Below are 17,971 nucleotides of genomic sequence, written 5' to 3'. Positions count from 1 at the left end.
ATCAGGGTTAATAGGTTGTATTAACTGAACCTCCAGCGCTGTACTAGGTCCTGGTGTGGGTTCTGTTGTATGCGGGCTTGGCAGGACATTAGTGCTCGGCGTCGATGATTTATTACAACCGATATTTTGTAATAAAATATTATTTAATAGAGATATTTGGTCAACAAGATTCTTAATATCAAGAGATGGCTCACCTGTTCTCCTCCTTTTTACCTCCGATGACAATCCACATGTCGACGAACTTGAACTTGCTGATGAAGAACGACGCCTGCGATTTGATGAAGATCCTGCCAAGCCCGCTTCCGAGTCCTCGACCGCACTACTGTGACCCGGAACCGCGTTGTTGCACTGATTATGCTCCTTCATTTCTTCGTTATAACACTTCACTTTCAGCAATTTTACTCCGATGGGAAATAACGACGCTATGAGGTTAGTAGTGGATTTCATTCGTCCGGCGCTTGCGCCGGGAAACAGTACAGGGCGGTTGCCCTTCTTCTGCGGTGTCTCGCGGCGGCTATTACGATAGCCGCGTCATTGGGGGATGGCCTGGGAGCCAAGGGGGAATCGGGTTAACTGGGGGGTCAACGGGGGGGGGGAAGTCGTGGTGAAGGGATGAGCTGTGTGCCCCCTGGGCGGTCAGCCAAGCCAGGTGAGACTCACGGTTACCCGTGAGAGGCCCAGCTTAGGCGACCAGCGACCGAAGGGGCAGCTCAGGAGGCGGAGTTAGGTAGGGTGAGGATATCCCTTGGTAGGCGCATCTTGTCCGGTGGCCTGGAATGCCATGGCGCGATGTCCTGGAGATGTGGGTGGTCCGATGCATCGGCGCGGCTGTATGCGTTGCGCGCGAGCCGGCCGATGTGTACCTCCAGGCTCTCTATTCTGAGGTCGCGCTGGATGGTGGTGTTCCGAACGTAATAGGGAGCCTGGGTGACGCGCCGGAGGGCGACGTTTTGGACCACCTGTAGGACCTTGCGCTGGGGCGCACTTGCGAGCGCGTACCAGGCCGGGGCGGCGTATGTGAGGTGTGGCCTCACGTAGGACTTGTAGAGGGCAAGTCTCGTGCGCAGCGGTAATTTCGAGCGCAGCAGCGGGCGGAGGTGGAATAACGCCACCTTGGCAGCAGCAGCGGCCTTCTTCACCTGCCTGGACATCTGCAACCTCCTGTCAATGGTTACGCCCAGGTAAGTGATCTCCTTTCTCCAGGGAACCTGCTCACCCAGCAGGCGCAGCGGAGGAGGGAATCTCAGGTGGCCTCCAAACAAGATTGCCTGGGTTTTAGCCACGCTGAGGGTGAGCCTCCACTCCGACAGCCAGCGGGGGAGCAAGTCGAGTGCTCGCTGGAGTTTGGTGGCGGCGTGGACGGGCGTCAGGCTCTTCGCGAGCAGGGCGATGTCGTCGGCGTAGAGCGCCAACGTCGAGCCCTGCTCTAGCGGGATGTCATCCGTGTAGAGGGCATACAGGGCAGGGGATAGTGAGCTGCCCTGTGGTACCCCGGCGGCGATGAGGTGGCTGCGGGAAACTGCACTCTCCACTCTGACGCGAAAGGTCCTGCCGTCGAGAAAGGCGGCTAGGACGGCGACGACGTGGTGCGGGGTTCCGGTACGGAGAATCTTCGTCAGAAGGCCTGGGTGCCAGACGCGGTCGAAGGCGCCGGCGACGTCCAGGAAGGCTGCACATGCACTCTCCTTCCTATTGGCTGCTGCTGCGGCGAAGTGGATCACTCGGGCCACTTGGAGCGTGGTTGAGTGGCCACTTCGGAAGCCAAACTGTTCGGGCCGCGGTTGCAGGTGCGGCTGCAGGAGTGGGAGTAACATCCTCTCGAACAGTTTGGCGATGGCGTTCAGAAGCGTGATGGGGCGGTAGCCCTCCGGTTTCCTATGATCCTTCCCTGGCGCTGAAGAGTCTGGCCGTTGCTGCAGTCAGTCGGTTGTCGAGATGGCGTAGGGCGCTGTTTGTGATTCCGTCTGTTCCGGGAGCCTTCCTGGGCTTGAGGCCCCGGATTGCCTTCTTCACGGCCGAAGGTGAGAAGAATGGTGGATCAGGAGCAGTGAGGGCCTTGAGTGAGGAGAGGCGCGTCTTCACCTCCTCTTCGACCTCGGCATGGAGGACTGGGCACTCACTGGGATTCGGCTGGAATTGGGCCGCCAAATAATCCGCCAGCATGTCGGCTCTCTCCTCTGGCTATGAGGTTAGAAGCGTAACGGCGTCGCTTTTATTCAAACCGGCGCCCTACCACCTGGGACCACGTGACTTCCGAATCGCTGATTGGTCGAAAACCGCCACCGGAAGTGAACATCATTGGATAATCAAAGGGAAGTATACAACGCCCTCTCACAGATGCTGTGCATCGTCACATCCCAAATAATAAAGAATTTATTTTAATAACGTCCCGCAGAATATAGTATCTAGTCACAACAAGACATTGCGTATTGACTGGCAGAACTTATTTTTTGACTAGAATTACGAAATTTGACAAGGAGTGAGAACTTACAGCATAAATAAAGGAAAAAAATAATAAATATACAGCTAATATCACAAAAAAGTTATTCCAAAGTTATTACAACTTATATCTGTTCTGTATGATCTTATATGATGAATAAATACATACGCCCGCAAATTTAAGTATGGCAACTTTGTTCTTTCCCTTGACCCACAATTTACAATCATGCAATTGGTACGGAATCCTCAGTGGACTACCCCAACTCACGCTTGTACACCACACCACATCTACAGAGATGTAGAAGACAAGTGATGTAGAAATTACATGAAAGAGACGTCGTGGAGCAATGAAAAAGTGTCTTAAGTGTTATGGTTGTGAGCTCGGTCCCCCTCAAGGGAATGAATATATTTAAATAACTTTCCATTTCTGGAAGACATAACGCGGCGTTATCTTTCGCCACTTAACATGCAATGTCTTGAAAAAAATATTTCATTTAACAGTAGGTTCCCACTGCCTACACTGCTGTGCGGGGAAAAAGCGTGAAGCTGCAAATGGAAATACCGACCACCACGATATCTGCTTGTTAGTAAAATATAAAAATTATATTGTTTAAAGTATACGAGAATACTAAGTATTGTTTCACAGTAAAATTATGTTTCTATTCCATCATAGTCCACATCCCTATTATAATGAAACAATTATGTCTATAATTACTTTTGCGACCGGAGGCAACCCATTTAAAAATAAATCCCGCGGAACTTGTTTAATTATGTCATTGTTGATGTTAGTATAGGGACGTAATGGTCATTCAAATCATGGTTCAGGTGGAAATTGTAATTGTAGACGCGATCGTTGCGAGTTCAAATCTCGCTTCGTTTAAATTTTTATAAGCCACTCTCCGCACTCCGCTTCCGCCTCGCAAATTCGGGGAAAAGTGGGAAATTATCTTAATGAGAAAGTTTCTTAACACTGGGTTCCCAAGTTCCCGTGCTTTATCTCGTAATATAATAAGGTAAACAAATGGAATGTAGTGTTGTAATTTCAATTTTATTATTGGAGGTCTACCGAAAGCATAAATTAGGAGTTTAATTTTTTCTGTGCCCCAAAGGAGTACAGACCTAATTATTTAATATTAATTTCAGTCTATTACCACCACGTGATCTTGAAGATAATGGTTTTGACAGACAGACAGACCGATGTGAGGCTATTGGGGTTTCGTTTATTTCTTTTTAGGTACAGAACCCAAAACAGACTTATTTTTACGATATTTTGTATACAATTTTGTTATTAACATTAGTCAAAATACACTAACATGGTATTTAGAGCTTATCATTGAAATAGCGATTCGCGAATGATAACAGCTGTGATAAGGTTATCATGAAAGCTTGTTGTTATCGGACAGGTTAAGCCTGACGAGGTTTATATATTATGCACTATCTATGGTCTATATAACGTCACTTATAACTTACATTACTTTAAAAATATTTGTTCTATCTAGCTCTTTTAAATTTTAGAGGCTATATGGACCTTTAGTCTGTAGTTGTTAGTAACTCCTAAATTCTAAGAAATTAAAAACAGTTTTAGCTAATTTCTTAATTCTTAAATAATATTATTTTTTTGCTTCACGCTCTATTATAGCAGAGTAGACAGAGGCAACCTAGACGTTCCTTTTGCCTTAAAAGGTACGGAACCCTAAAGACATTGATTAATACAGAAAAGGTAAAAAAGGTAGGTTGGTATTAAAAGCTGGAGGACACTCAACTAAAGGCACATCCTTTAAATGAGTCGAGTTGAGTCCATAAATTAAGAAAACGACTTAAAATGACTCCCAAATTCGCACACACGCGCACGTTAATGTAAATTTCAGTTTAATGATGATGATAGTCATCGAGCAGCTTCCTAATTATTCGTTCTAGTATCCACGTGTCTATCTTTTTTTTGCGAGAAGACAATAGAAAAAAATATTGTATTTTCTTCGTCAGACAATTTGTCTTTAAGGGAACTTCTGATATTAACACGTATTTGTTAACGTGTGTAATAAAATCGACGAATTTGAACCACTTGTAATAATTGTATAGTCATGAAAGTAATATGTAGCTTAGGTTAGAATACAATATTATGGTATCGACGAGCTGGTGTGACGACGACGTCAGGACCTGAATAGAAGCTACTAGTAGACCATTCGAGTTTAAATAGTGATACTAGTGCTAATATGCACTTGTATCACTTCGTGTAAAAAAGTGTGTTATTTTTTATTTTTTTTTAAATTAAACATTTTATATTAGAAACTCAGATGAGGTATCTCCACTATATATACTACCACTATATATCTCTTAAGATAAAACCGCCAGAGACGCACCTTTATACCGTTAAAGTTGAAAGGAAGTCGTACATTGGATAATTGAGCACTGTCGGTCGAGTGGAGACGACTCGCAAGGACCTTGTCTGTGGACATGTCACGAGAATGCTTAAACTGAGATAATATTAAGTATGTATATTGGTAAACTAGCGGACGCGCGCAGCTTCGCTTACGTATTTAGGGGTGAATTCTAATAAACCATGAAACATGTGTTCAATGAAATATTTTTAAGAGTCTAAATTTCAAATTTTATAAAAATCGGTGGCGATTTAAAGATTTTTCCATACAAACTTTCAACCCCTTATTTGCACCCTTAGGTGGAGAATTCTAGAAAACGATGAAACACGTGTTCAATTAAATACTTCTAAAAATCTAAATTTCAAATTTTATAAAAATCGGTGCCGATTTAATTTTTTTTCCATACAAACTTTGAACCCCTATTTCACCCCTTTAGGGTAAACATTTTTCAAAATCCCTTCTTAGTGGATGTCCAGATTACAAAAGTAAGCATCTGTCCAAATTCCGCGTTTCTATCATCAGCGGTTACGGTTGTGCGTGCGTCTTACCTCAGTCAGTGAGGACAAGTCCTTTTATATATATAGATTACTATTAATAGAATGAATATTATGTTATGTTTAACGATTGATATCATATATCATCTTCATATTACTAAAATATGCATAGAGTTTTTTTTGAGCTCACCTTGTATCCCGCTCTTAACAGGGTATGCAAAGGGATCCTGAGAACGTAGTGATAAGACACTGCGTTCCTCACTTTCCGCCGAATCCTGTAGGCATTAGGTATTGAGAAGTGGGACTCAGCGCCGCGCTTTGCCTTGCTATAGACTAAGCAAATGAAAATATTAAATATTTCATTCCGCCGAGTGGGTTCGATCCCACAACCTTCGCATTTACGGTCACACGCTAGTGCTCCTGCGTCACGACGGCATCTGGATACGCTATATCTAAAACACGTACTTACATATATAATTTTCTGATAAAATTGTAATGCCCGCTGCGTATATGAAAATTATAATGTTCCATACGATTTCCAATTCTAACTTCTAACTTTCTCCAGTAACGTGTTACGTTTGCTTTTCTCACTAACCGGATAGGCAATTTAATAGGCTCGAAGCCTAGATTTTTAATCATAATATACTTACCAGTATATATGTATAGTATTTGCGCTTCTTAAAATTTTTAAGGAGACACAATAAAAGTTTGTAAATAGTCTTTCCGCATGTATGAACATATTTCTTCCTAACTTCTCTAATATATAGAAGATGCATTTAGAAATAGTATTAATAATATATTTTTCAAAATATATTTTCCGGAATTCGGCAGAAAGTGGGGAACGGAGTGTCTTAACACTAGGTTCCCTCTGCCTAGCCTGCTGTGTGCGGGATACAGCGTGAAGCTGATTTTTTTTTTAAATATATTTTTCTATTTGTTACAGATAACAATATGGTGGTGTGTCACGGCGTTCCTGTTGTCTCGAATGGGACTTATAGAGACGAGGATGGAGGAAATCGATCCCAAATACAAAAATTTAGAGGTAAGTAAATATCTATAGTAAATATTAGCTCTTACTTAAGCCACGTTAAGATATTTGATTTGTATACCAATTTTATTGGTAAAGAGCCCAGTAAGAAACCCAGTGTTAAAATATCTGGTGGCAAAACTCATCGCTTTTTTGACTTGTTGTTATCAGAGCAAGGATAAGCAACACACGAAAGCAACCTACGAAAGTTGTCACCTAATAAATGAAACTCTTTAACCGGATTAATCGCGTATATTTTTATACAAAAACCCGACGTTTCGAAACTTTATACAGATCACTGATACACTAACTTGGCTTTGGTTTGTGATTGTGTAATAAGGTGGCTCTTAACTCTAGTTTCCCAGGTTCCCTCTGCCTATACGTAAAGCTACACTACATACACTGACCAGATAGATTATCCTTGCCTGAGTTAAGAGCAAAGACTGGCATGTTTAAAGATTCCACCACGATGGTCGAGAGCGTTGTTAGTTCTCATGACGTTAGCGAATTCCCTTGAACAAGATTTCTGGTATACATCAGTTGAAATAGATGATTATTCATATGTGGTCATTCCTATAATTAAGAACATTATCTTCACACTTAAACTCTTGACTCTTATCAATAGGGTTGAGGTACTTTTTTATTCAGCTTCGCGCAGTATCTCGTATTTAGTGCGGTAGGAAGAGGGAATCTAGTGTTAAGATACTCCGTTTTCCACTTTCCGTCCAATTTTTGAGACATTAAACGCTAAGAGGCAATAACAATTTTCCCGTGTCCATAATATGTTAAATGAATAATATGTTAAATGAATAATATGTTAAATATGTCAAACATAATAGGTGTATAAAGTATAGTGCGCAGTTACCACACTTCGGCCTTTATAATTTTAGCATAGCTTGCTATCTTCACTGGAAACCCTCAGGCTAAGCTTTTGACCATAATTTCGAGTATCATGCTGAGATTGGCTGGAAAGAGAATTTAAATTAGTTTTTTAACAGCTTTTCATATAAAACAATGTTCATCTCGTGACTTTCCTTTGATATTTTTGCTGTCTTTCGGTTTACATCCGGTAAAATGGATGCATTTTGTTAAATAAATTTGAACAGAGAAGGCATAAATCCTCCTATATTTTGTAAAATACCAGACCAAGACAGGGTATTTCATGTCATTGTCACTACCTAATTTTTCCTTTTCATGAAATGTGCAGAGAATGTAATGTCCATAAAGGCCGTCGTCTCGTTGTATATGCGGCGGTTGTACGTTCGATTTACAGTAGGGGGAATTAATTATTAATTGTGTATTTAATAAGACTGAGAAAGCGCGCAAAACTTCGATATCTTTTCTCGAAAATAGTGAACGGAATATCTTAACACTAGCACTCGCCTATCCTGCTATTTGTGGGATACAGTGTGAAAGTTTAAAAAAATGTAATCCTTTCAGCCGTACCCACCATCTACAGAGAAGCCGAAGCCAGAGCCGCCGCGCGTCGAGCTGAAGATGAACAAGTGTTTCCACATGTCCCGCGACCACTGCCCCACTGACGGGCAGAAGTGTGTCCGCGTGGACGCCGTGTCGGTGTTCTGCTGTGACATTGATAATAACTTTAGACTGAAAGAAGCTCTTACTATGACCAGTAAGTACTAAAATGTTTTAGTTTTTGTAAGACAGAACATTTGGCTATTTTAGTAGTATTATACAACTAAATTAGACTTATTTGAAATATTTAACACACAAAGTATCTAAAGCTTGCCGGTGTGTGGGGAACGCAATATCTTAACACTAGATTCCTTCTGCCTATCTTTTTATAGGTAAGATACAGTGTAAAGTTAAAAAATAAGAAATACATTAAGACATAAGTTCAATTGATTTTGTCGTAAACGAAAAAACCGTTATTGGAACTTACGTCTCATTAAAACCGGAATTTGAAAAACAATGAAATACGAATAATATATATTTATTTTATACTTAAAAAAGTGAAAAAGATCGTAATTTTTTGAATTTATAAAAGATATTTTTATCCGGTGTTCCAAATAGATATAGGTACTAAAGTATTTTACTCATCTTCAAAAATATATGAGATGGGTGGATAGAAAGGAAAATTTTAATAGATTCTTACCTAGGAGCAATAAATATGTTTATTGTTATTGCGTTATTAACGTTCGTTTGTATTTACTAACAAAATAAAGTAAGCAAGGCGATAACTCACAGTAAATGTCAATGCAACTGGAGGTGCAAAGGTCAATTTAGACTCGAACATAAGTCAGCAACCGTACGTAACGTAAAAATTCAATTAAAAAAATATATCAAACATTATTAAACCGATTTCCTATTATTATTTTCGATTTCTTGGGATTTGTTCTTAATTTGTATTGAAACTTCTCTACCCTTACAGTTACCCTCTACATTTACTTACACTGTCGTATGCGGGATACTACTACTAGCGTGGAGCTACATATAACAAATATGCTTATAATACAATAACAAAAAAATACATAATTCATATAAAAAACAATTTTCAATTAAAAATTTCAATAGAAATAAAGAGCATATCTAATTGGCGTTACAAATCACGGAATGCGCAACGCTAGACCACGCGGCCGTCGACGTCGTTAACTATACTACTTCTTGTTTACACGGTTAAGTAAATATATGATGACTTACACAGTTTAACAGTCACCTCCATTGTCCGAGTCCTCTTTTTGTGACATTTGTTTGAATGCCGCCTTTGATTAACTGTTGTACAATTTTAGTTCCAGAAGTTCGTTTTTCATGTTCATTTAGTTTCACGCTGCATCTTGATCATAGCAGAGCACGCAGTGCGCAGAGGGAACCGTTCCCATTAAGACACCTCCGTACCCACCTTCAGCCGAATTCTGGAGGCATTGCTTGTGGAGTGGTGGAGCTCAACGCCCCTCAACATACTCTCTGGAGTTTGGCCATTGAGAAAATTAATATGAAACTTGTTTAAGAATCGATGCAACTAGAACATTGCGAAATTTTTAAATGCGCATAAAAGATGAGTTATTTGTTTATCTCCAGTTGTCCTTGATAGCGTTACCTGTACCTGCTGTACGTGTATTTATTATGCAAAGAAGGTACAGTCCAAGAAAAATCACCTTAACCTCTATAATTGGATAGTTAGTAATATTATGTAATTTTATTCAAAAGAGGCCAACAGTAAGGGGCAAGACTGTAAACATGACGGTCGTAAGTTCGATTCCCACTCGAGGGAATGAAATATCATATTATATGTCGGGAGGCGTATGAAAATATGCCGTAAAATATAATATAGTATGTTTGGCGTAAAGTGAGTAACGGATGTAAAGAGCTAAGACACTTTCTTATACACGCAACGCTCCAATTTCGAGACATTTCGTATTGACATTATCACTGCGACTGTAACGCGACAGGTTGTGGGTTCGATACCCACTCGAGGAAATAAAGTTTAAAATTTCCATATCTGCACTCTGGTAACTGGGAAATGGAATGTCTCAACACTGGGTTCCCAGGTTCCCTCTCCCTACCTTGCTATGTGCTGAAAAAATCATATTATAAGCCTTATAATACTTTGTAGTATACCTATACAGTCTTCCTCATAGAACTAGTTTAAGGAATCTTGTCGGTAACGTGTTTCTTAACCGCAGTTTGTCTATTTATAGTCATTCTATATTAGCAATATCTGTAGGTAGTCCGGCTTGCTGCAGCTATTAATGTAATGTCATCGTCTCTACTCTACCAGATATCATATACATATTATGTACTGGGACGGCGAATGACTGTAAACGTGACGTTTGGGGGATTGCTTATGTATATTCATTTTGCTTAGATTCTGGTGATAACACTAAGAAAAATTAACGTTGAGTTTCGCCACCCAACACTCCGAAATTTATAGGAAGTTTAGCTTAAATTTAGCTCATGGATTTATTTGAAGTTTTTTAATTACTATTACCATTGCAGAGGCCTATGTCCAGCAGTGGACGAGGACAGGCTAATGATGATGAATTACTGTTTTATTTAATCATTAAATTATTTATTTTTATTCGGCTACATAAATTAAGCTTAGAACTTATCTCTAGATATGTAATTCCTAAGGGAGTCCTGTTAGTTTGTTTGGTTTACTTGACTCTTTTTACGTAACTAACTCCCGCATAGCAAAATAGGCAGGGGGAACTTAGTGTTATGAGAGTTCCTCATTTTCGATCAACTTTAGAGACATTGCATTGAGTGGAGGAACTTAGCATCAAATCAAAATCTTTACAGCCGTCGCGTTTACAGTGATATACTGTGCCGCTGCGCCATGATTGTCTCAATATTACTTTAATAATTATAATAAAATAATATTCAATATTTTTGAAATTATTAAGTACTAACGCCACCTGCTCGTGGCTTCGCGCGCTTGAACTAGATGTTTTTATTAGTATACTAATCTGCATTGCTTTCGTTTACTGATAATAATGTCATTGTAAAAACAATATCTATAACCATATTGAAAAGCAAAGTTTTAGCCAATTCAACAAAACAGTTATTTATAGCAATTCTCAAACAACATTCCTTGGAATGGTACATTATTATTAACCGATTGAAATAAAACAAACACTAAAGCTTCCGAAAATACAATAGTTTTTCGTTGTATTAGGAAAATATTTTTTGCCAATATTTTTTTTTCTTGTTTTTCTCTTTCTATATAAAGACACAATTCCGTTACCACTTCATTATAAGTTTAGACCGTATTTAAGAAGCACAGCACACCGCGGTCGCTGGTGACATACAAACACACGCTATAATTGTTAGCGCGACGCAACCTTGATAGCAGAAATAGCTCGTAATCAGCGTAAGAGCCATTGTATGCGCGGGCGCAGATGTTAATATGTTTTGTGAGTTTTTTGCATAATAAAACATTGATTTATGGATTTTTGTTAATACCTAAGTAGAAACTTAGCTCAAATTCTGGAGTAAGTTCGTTGATTCTCAAAATATATTACCAACCACACCGTGCGCCTATATTTTTGACTCCACAGCCTCTTCAAAATGAAGCATTCAGATATTATTAATATTTTTTTAAAGTGCTATTTCACACTTAGGAAAGAAAAAAATATATACTATAAACATAACGTTTACAATTTACGTTAATTAAGTTTACTATAATTATATTATAATTAATTTAATTTACGTTCGTAATTTGTGTATTTTATTTCAGTGACACAAAAAACGACAAATCTGCACGTCCTGAACGCGACACTCGATGAGCTCGACGTGTCCCAGTCGGTGTACAGGCGACTGACTTCGATGGCCCTTACCGATGGAAACATAGGCAAAATTATAGGTAACATTATTAAAATAGAAGATTTAGTTATACATTTAGACCATATTGCTCTAGAATTTTCATTCGTTTTTGTATCTTATAACTTTGTAGCCTCGTATGTACTGATATTATTAGACAACACAATTAACACTGAACAAGGTGGCTGTTGGTTCGATTCGAGCTGAAATGATTGTTTTAATAATTGTCATTTCCCCGCTTTTGAAGATGAAGCACGGAGTTGAGTTCCGTTACTCATCACGCAATGCATGTAAAAGCTTGAAGCTGTTTTATAATATACTGCTGAAGTAAGCTTTACATCCATTGGAATTAAATTCGTCACCTTGTGGTTATCCATCATTGAAGTATTGTCAATGTTCATATGTTGCTAGCTGTTGATAGGGAATATTTTAAAGCCTGATCGAGGCCGAGAACGGGGACGTCGTGGCTGGACTTCCCCGATGATTGTGAGTTCGATTCCCTCTCGCGGAAATTAATTAATTTAATTTCGCCGCTCTGGTAACCTGATAAATACTTACTCGGAGTAAGTTCCGCCGCTCAATACGCAATATCTAGAAAATTGTGTGATGCCTGGGGAGCAGACTGTCTTAACACAAATATCATTCTGCCTATCCTGCTACGCGGGAAAAAGCGTGAAGCTGAACTGAATTATCACTTTAATAGAGTAGATATGTGATAATCATCATTATTTGACAAACAATACCACAATTAAGATCTTCATTATATTATTTCACGCTAGTCGAGGATTTTCAATTGGAGCTTAAAAGAAATAATAGCAGTAAGTATAATTTACTTTTGAAAAACTGAACAAAGCGTTTAGCAATAATGACGATACGGTGGAGGAGTTTACACGTGTACTTATGATTGATTATGAGTTCGAATCCCATTTGAGGGAATCTAATCAGGTTCAGTTATACCTATAAATTAACTTATGTAGAAATAAGTTAATATGAAGTGAAGGAAATAAGTGAGTAAAATTGAAATACAGAAATTATATTACCCAAATTAAAAATATTTAGTTATGATGGACCCACGATGCTATGTGTTACAATTTTAATTGGGCACCCAGTCGCTCGACAGAAATAGAGTTATCTCCTATTAATAGGTCTTTAAAAATTACTTTATAATTATAATATAAGTAATAATTTAATATATAACAAAAACAATTTTATGGAATTTTCCAGGCCAGTTCCCAAAACACTCTTCCATAGCGTGTCTGAACATCTCAAACAACAACCTGAGCAGTGCGACCCTCCAGCCCTCCATACAGAGACCTTTCGCGTACCTCTTCACGCTGACCGTCTTGGACGCTTCCGCAAACAATTTAACGGAATTTCCGTTGAGCTTGGTGCAGAGCAATAGAAAAATATCTGTGGATTTATCTGGTGAGATGTTTTTTTATGTCTGTTAATATAACAGAATGTCCACTTACTATGTACATAATAAAACAATGAAACAACAATTAACTATTTCAGGTAACAACTACCTCCCCTGCAAGCATTTCCTCAAAGCAATGGAAACCAACAACAGTTCGCTTATAACATTTCTCAACTACAACAAGACCTGCTGCGCGCTAGATCTCAGCTTCAACTGGTTTAAAGACGTCAGGATTGTTCAAATCGACTATTTACGTGTGCAGAAAGAGGTGAGAAACTTCTATAGTCATTCATTTTCTCGCCGTCTCGCCTCGCCGTCAACTGCCTCCTGGATCGGTTATAGCTTACATAGATATCGACGGATTGACTAAATATAGTCGACGACGACTCGACTGGCTGAATGAATTGAATTCGGCAGAAAGTGAAGGCAGAATGTTTTATCACTAGGGAAGCCCCTGCTAAATATACATATATGCGGGATACAGCGTGAAACTGAATAAGAAAGATCTTTCATGTGCACCAATAACAGGTTATATTAATCCTACAATGTCTCCAGCTCAACGCTAGCTGCCGCAACATCAGGCCCGCGAACGCGAACTGCACGTGCATCGGCGACCGGCTCGAGGTGGACGGCGATGGCGAGGTCACCAACACCGTGGCCGTGGACTGCTCCATGAGCCACCTGAAAGACTTGCCCACCAATCTACCACCCAACACGGTCAAATTGAATGTTTCTTATAATAATGTGAGTATTATTTTATTATAATTATGTATTATACATGTAAGATAATAATTATCTCATTAGAATTTGTGTACAGGTGTGTGTGTGCTACAGGTTGTGAATTCAATCCCCACTCGAGGAAATATAATGTTTAGTATTTTCATTTCCTCGCTCTGGTAACGAGCCCAGGGATGCCTCTAGAATTTGGCGGGAAGTATCTTAACACTGGGTCCCCAGGTCCCCTTGGCCTACCCCGCTATGCGCAGTATACATGATGAAGCTAAATAAACACTGCTACATTAATAGTTATATTTTAATATTTATATTATTATTTTCCAGATAACTTCCCTCCAAGCTGTCTCAGACGACCCGACGTACGAGCACATCAAGTATCTTATAGTGGACCACAACGACATAGCCAATATAGTTGAACTGGAAGGCACCAAGTTCATAGATAACTTCATGATATTCTCTATTACTAATAATAAATTGAAAACTGTAAGTATTTTTTCATTGTATTTTTTGTGCGTGTGTGTTTGAGAGAAAGTTTTTTATGTATTTATTAAGATTTACTCTAGTTATCATGGCTATTTTGATATTTCTTAAGAAGTTGATGCGCAGCTACTTCATGAATTAAAAGTCGATCTCACTGAGCTAAATCGTAAAATGACAGAACTTATTTATGTATGTATACGTAAACAAAGCGCGATGTTAAGTTCCACTACTCAGGGTGGAACATGGGGACGGAGTCACTTAACAGTAGGTACCCAAGTACCCTGCTTTATGCGGGATGCGGCGTGAAGCTAAGAAAATGTATCCTACATTATATAGGCAACTTATATTTAATATTTCATATCACTCTCATTCTCTTACAGATCCACACATACGTAATGTCAAACAGATTTGTGACAAAAGGTCCGTCGTTTTCAATCGCCGGGAACTACATACACTGTGATTGTAACACTGAGAAAGTTTTGAAGGTATGTAGAAAATACGCATATATGATAATTTTATTATTACTCATTAACAGAGTAGGTACGTTAAGGCATTCATAGTGCAGTGTGTCAACATATCACTTTAAACGCGACGACTATGGGTTCTAATTGAAATCAGAATTGTTTATTTTCATTTTTCCGTTCTGGCAAACACGCGATATCTTTGGATTTGGGTAAAAAGTTAAGAATGCAGTGTCTTGACTCTAAATAAACTTTAATAAAATTAAAATTATATAGTTCACAAAATAATATTATTTTTATATTATTTTAGCCATGGCTTCTAGAAAACTCCAAAAACATCCCCGACTTTAAAATCTTGGCGTGCGAAGACAATATGGGATATGTTGTGGATCTTAAAGAAGTTGAGGTAATTGTAACATTTAATTTATATTTTGGGGTCGTGTTAATTTCTCTTTCAATCAAAAAGGAATGAATGAATTAATATTTTCATTTCCACGCTCTGGGAACAAAACAAAGTGCAGCGTTGAATTCCGCCACTCAATATGCAATATCTTGAAAATTCGGCTGAATGTGGGGACTGAAGTATTTTAACACTAGAATCCTTCTACCCACTTTGCTAAAGTACGAGATACAGTATGTTCCTAAAATATATAGTTATATTTTTATATTTACATAAAAAAAATTTAAAGATTGGTGAAGAATTTTATTTATTTATACATATTAATTTCCAGGTCTGCCACACACCAAGAGACTGGACGGACTATATCTATTACATAATTGGACTAGAGGTTCTAGTCCTAGTTCTTTTAATAAGTAAAGTGTCATATGACTATTGGGTGTTTAAAACAGCGGGCTATCTACCTTGGCCGGCGAATAAAATGCCAAGATTGCCTTGTGATTGGTTATGTGAGTGATTTTAAATACAATCCAGTTTATACAGACTGTATTTGGGACTATATTGTACTATATTCGAGGTCGGATTTGATTACTAAACAAAGTTCATTCAAAAAAAGATTGTAATATGAAGAAAATTATTCAATGACACGGACAAAATATAGTGTTAAAAAAATAAAAGTAAAAAATTATGAATTAGACTATATTCAGATAATTGGACTATACTCAAAATTGAGTTAGTACGTTTGCCATGTAAAAGAAGAGTTGACTGATGACAGTTTATTTTAGGATTGGTGGTTTTTTCTTTTACCTGAACAGTGCTTATAGATTTATAATTTACGTGTAAACAAAAACTTTATAGTGTTATTCCACGTGCGGGATTTCAAGCCACGCCTCTTGAACCATCCAAGAGACGCGGATTCAAATTCCGGATTACGTTTCCTAAATAAGTGACTTGAAAAATGTCTAAAAGTGCTGTAAATTTACACAATTATGAAATACCTATACGAAAAATATAGCCTAAACTCAACATATTTTTTATGATTATTATTAAAAAATCTAAATAAGTCAAGCATTACGCATACGCATTGTAACATGTTAAATGAAAAAAAAGTAAAGTTATTAAATCATTAAAGTATAAAAAGACAGGAAAGAAAGAAAATGAGACTGTAAATAGTGCCTTATGTGCTTAGAAAGATGTAAACAATTTTCGAGTTCAATTATTTTATTAATTTTAGAAGTAAATAATACTTATTAACATAAATCGTCAACATTGTATCGTCAAAATAAAAGTATCGCATCTCACAATTTTTGGCAAATTATTTTTTTTTTAAATCTTATAAAACTTACTCTAAGAAATTGGAAGTCACTCTCACAAATTGGAAGTCATCGTGATTGTAAACGCGACGGTTGTGGTTTCATTTAATACTTGAAGGAATGAAATGTTTAATACTTAAATTTCCACGTTCGGGTGCAAACTCAACACGCAATGTTGAAACGCATGTTGGGAATGGCAGTTTCTTAATGGGGAACGGAGTGTCTTAGCACTTAAATACTAATAGTCCCCATGTTCTTTCTGCGTACTTTGCTACGTGCGTGCTTTGGTCTAGCGTAAGGCTAAAAAATGTTTTTTTTTTTGAGATATGTTTTTTTTTATTCTGAAGGTACTACTATACGATTTTTTTACTTAGTTTTTACGATAAATATATATATATTAAAATCAAAGATTTTCGTACCTATTTTTTATATTAAGTTTTAATTGTATTTTTCTATTTTGTGTTATAGAATGATGATTGAAATGAGAATGTACATATAATAAAGCACAGCGAGTAAGCAAATTACTTATTAATTTTCAACTTTTAAAGAGTTTTTATGTTTATAAAAAGTTGTACATAATTCATAATAAATGTTTTATACACTTTAGATAGAATAATTTAAAACTTTTGCCATTGTTCGTGTTTTTTAAATATATTTTAGCTTTTAATGAAATAAAATAAGAGGAATAATATATAATTTAGAATTCAACATAAAAATTAATATATATGAATGTATAGTATAGAAATTTATTTAAGTTAAAATTATAAGTAATCCATCATGACCAAACATCATGGTCGTGGATGTGAGCACCACTCAAGGAATGTTTGTATGTTTTTAGGCCCCGTCACTTAATACGCAATGTCTTTAAAACTGAGCTAAAAGTGGGGAACGGAGTGTTTTAACACTAGGTCTAGCTTCCCTCCCTAGGGAGGGAACTAGGTTCCCTCTAACATATTTTGGAATCTCTGGTATTCAATTATAGAGGCTTATTATTTAGTTACTTATAAGCACATTAGTTTGATTGAGTTCTTACAATTTATAGTAAATAATCAATAAAATTTCATTTTCAGTTCTATTATGATATGTATATTGAATAGCGATGGTCGTGGATTCAATTTCTAAATCCAGAGGATTAATATGTGTATAAATAAAGGTAAAATAAAGTGCTAAATTAGAGTTCTTTCTGCATATACAATATTTACTAATGATTTAAAAACTGAATATTTATTAAGAATATTTATGAATATCTATTAAGGCGCAGGACCACCAGCGTTCGACTGTAAACGCGACAGGTTAAGAGTACTTATTATTAAGGAGAAAAAATTATGATTGTAAGAACACAATCAAAATAAGTAAACTTTAAAGTTATGCTCGAGGCTTTTCACAAAGTGCCATAGATTGGCATAAGATTAATTAATTATATATTTGTATATAAATACAATGAAGACTGTATATTTTGTAGATGTTTTATGTTTAATATAAAATATATTGTAAATAAATGGGTTTTAAGTCTTATTATTGTTTTATTTTTGTAGGCCAGTCGTGGCGCA

General features: G+C 37.5%; 1 protein-coding gene across 2 annotated transcripts in view; it reads left to right on the top strand.

Moving 5' to 3' along the window:
* hfw (leucine-rich repeat domain-containing protein hfw) overlaps window positions 1-17,936 on the top strand; it is a 35,906-nt gene extending 17,970 nt beyond the window's left edge. The window contains exons 2-12 of one of the 2 annotated variants that reach the window (XR_014878534.1): window positions 6,255-6,353; window positions 7,779-7,971; window positions 11,536-11,661; window positions 12,843-13,043; window positions 13,134-13,303; window positions 13,591-13,779; window positions 14,095-14,253; window positions 14,631-14,735; window positions 15,022-15,117; window positions 15,443-17,329; window positions 17,361-17,936. Coding sequence is in view for 1 of the 2 variants with exons in the window: in XM_085194097.1 (XP_085050223.1) it covers window positions 6,255-6,353; window positions 7,779-7,971; window positions 11,536-11,661; window positions 12,843-13,043; window positions 13,134-13,303; window positions 13,591-13,779; window positions 14,095-14,253; window positions 14,631-14,735; window positions 15,022-15,117; window positions 15,443-15,625 (1,521 nt within the window). In the remaining variant the exon portion in view is untranslated. Of the gene's footprint in view, window positions 1-6,254; window positions 6,354-7,778; window positions 7,972-11,535; window positions 11,662-12,842; window positions 13,044-13,133; window positions 13,304-13,590; window positions 13,780-14,094; window positions 14,254-14,630; window positions 14,736-15,021; window positions 15,118-15,442 lie in introns of both variants that reach the window. The other variant, XM_085194097.1, reaches the window with a different exon arrangement.
* Window positions 17,937-17,971: the final 35 nt, after the last annotated feature.

This window comes from Heliconius melpomene, chromosome 12 (genome assembly GCF_056956725.1).
Source record: "Heliconius melpomene rosina isolate 202511_hmr_F chromosome 12, ASM5695672v1, whole genome shotgun sequence".
NCBI classification, from domain to species: domain Eukaryota; kingdom Metazoa; phylum Arthropoda; class Insecta; order Lepidoptera; family Nymphalidae; genus Heliconius; species Heliconius melpomene.
Note: the sequence above shows the minus strand (reverse complement) of the source record. Positions and strands in the feature narration are given on the sequence as shown.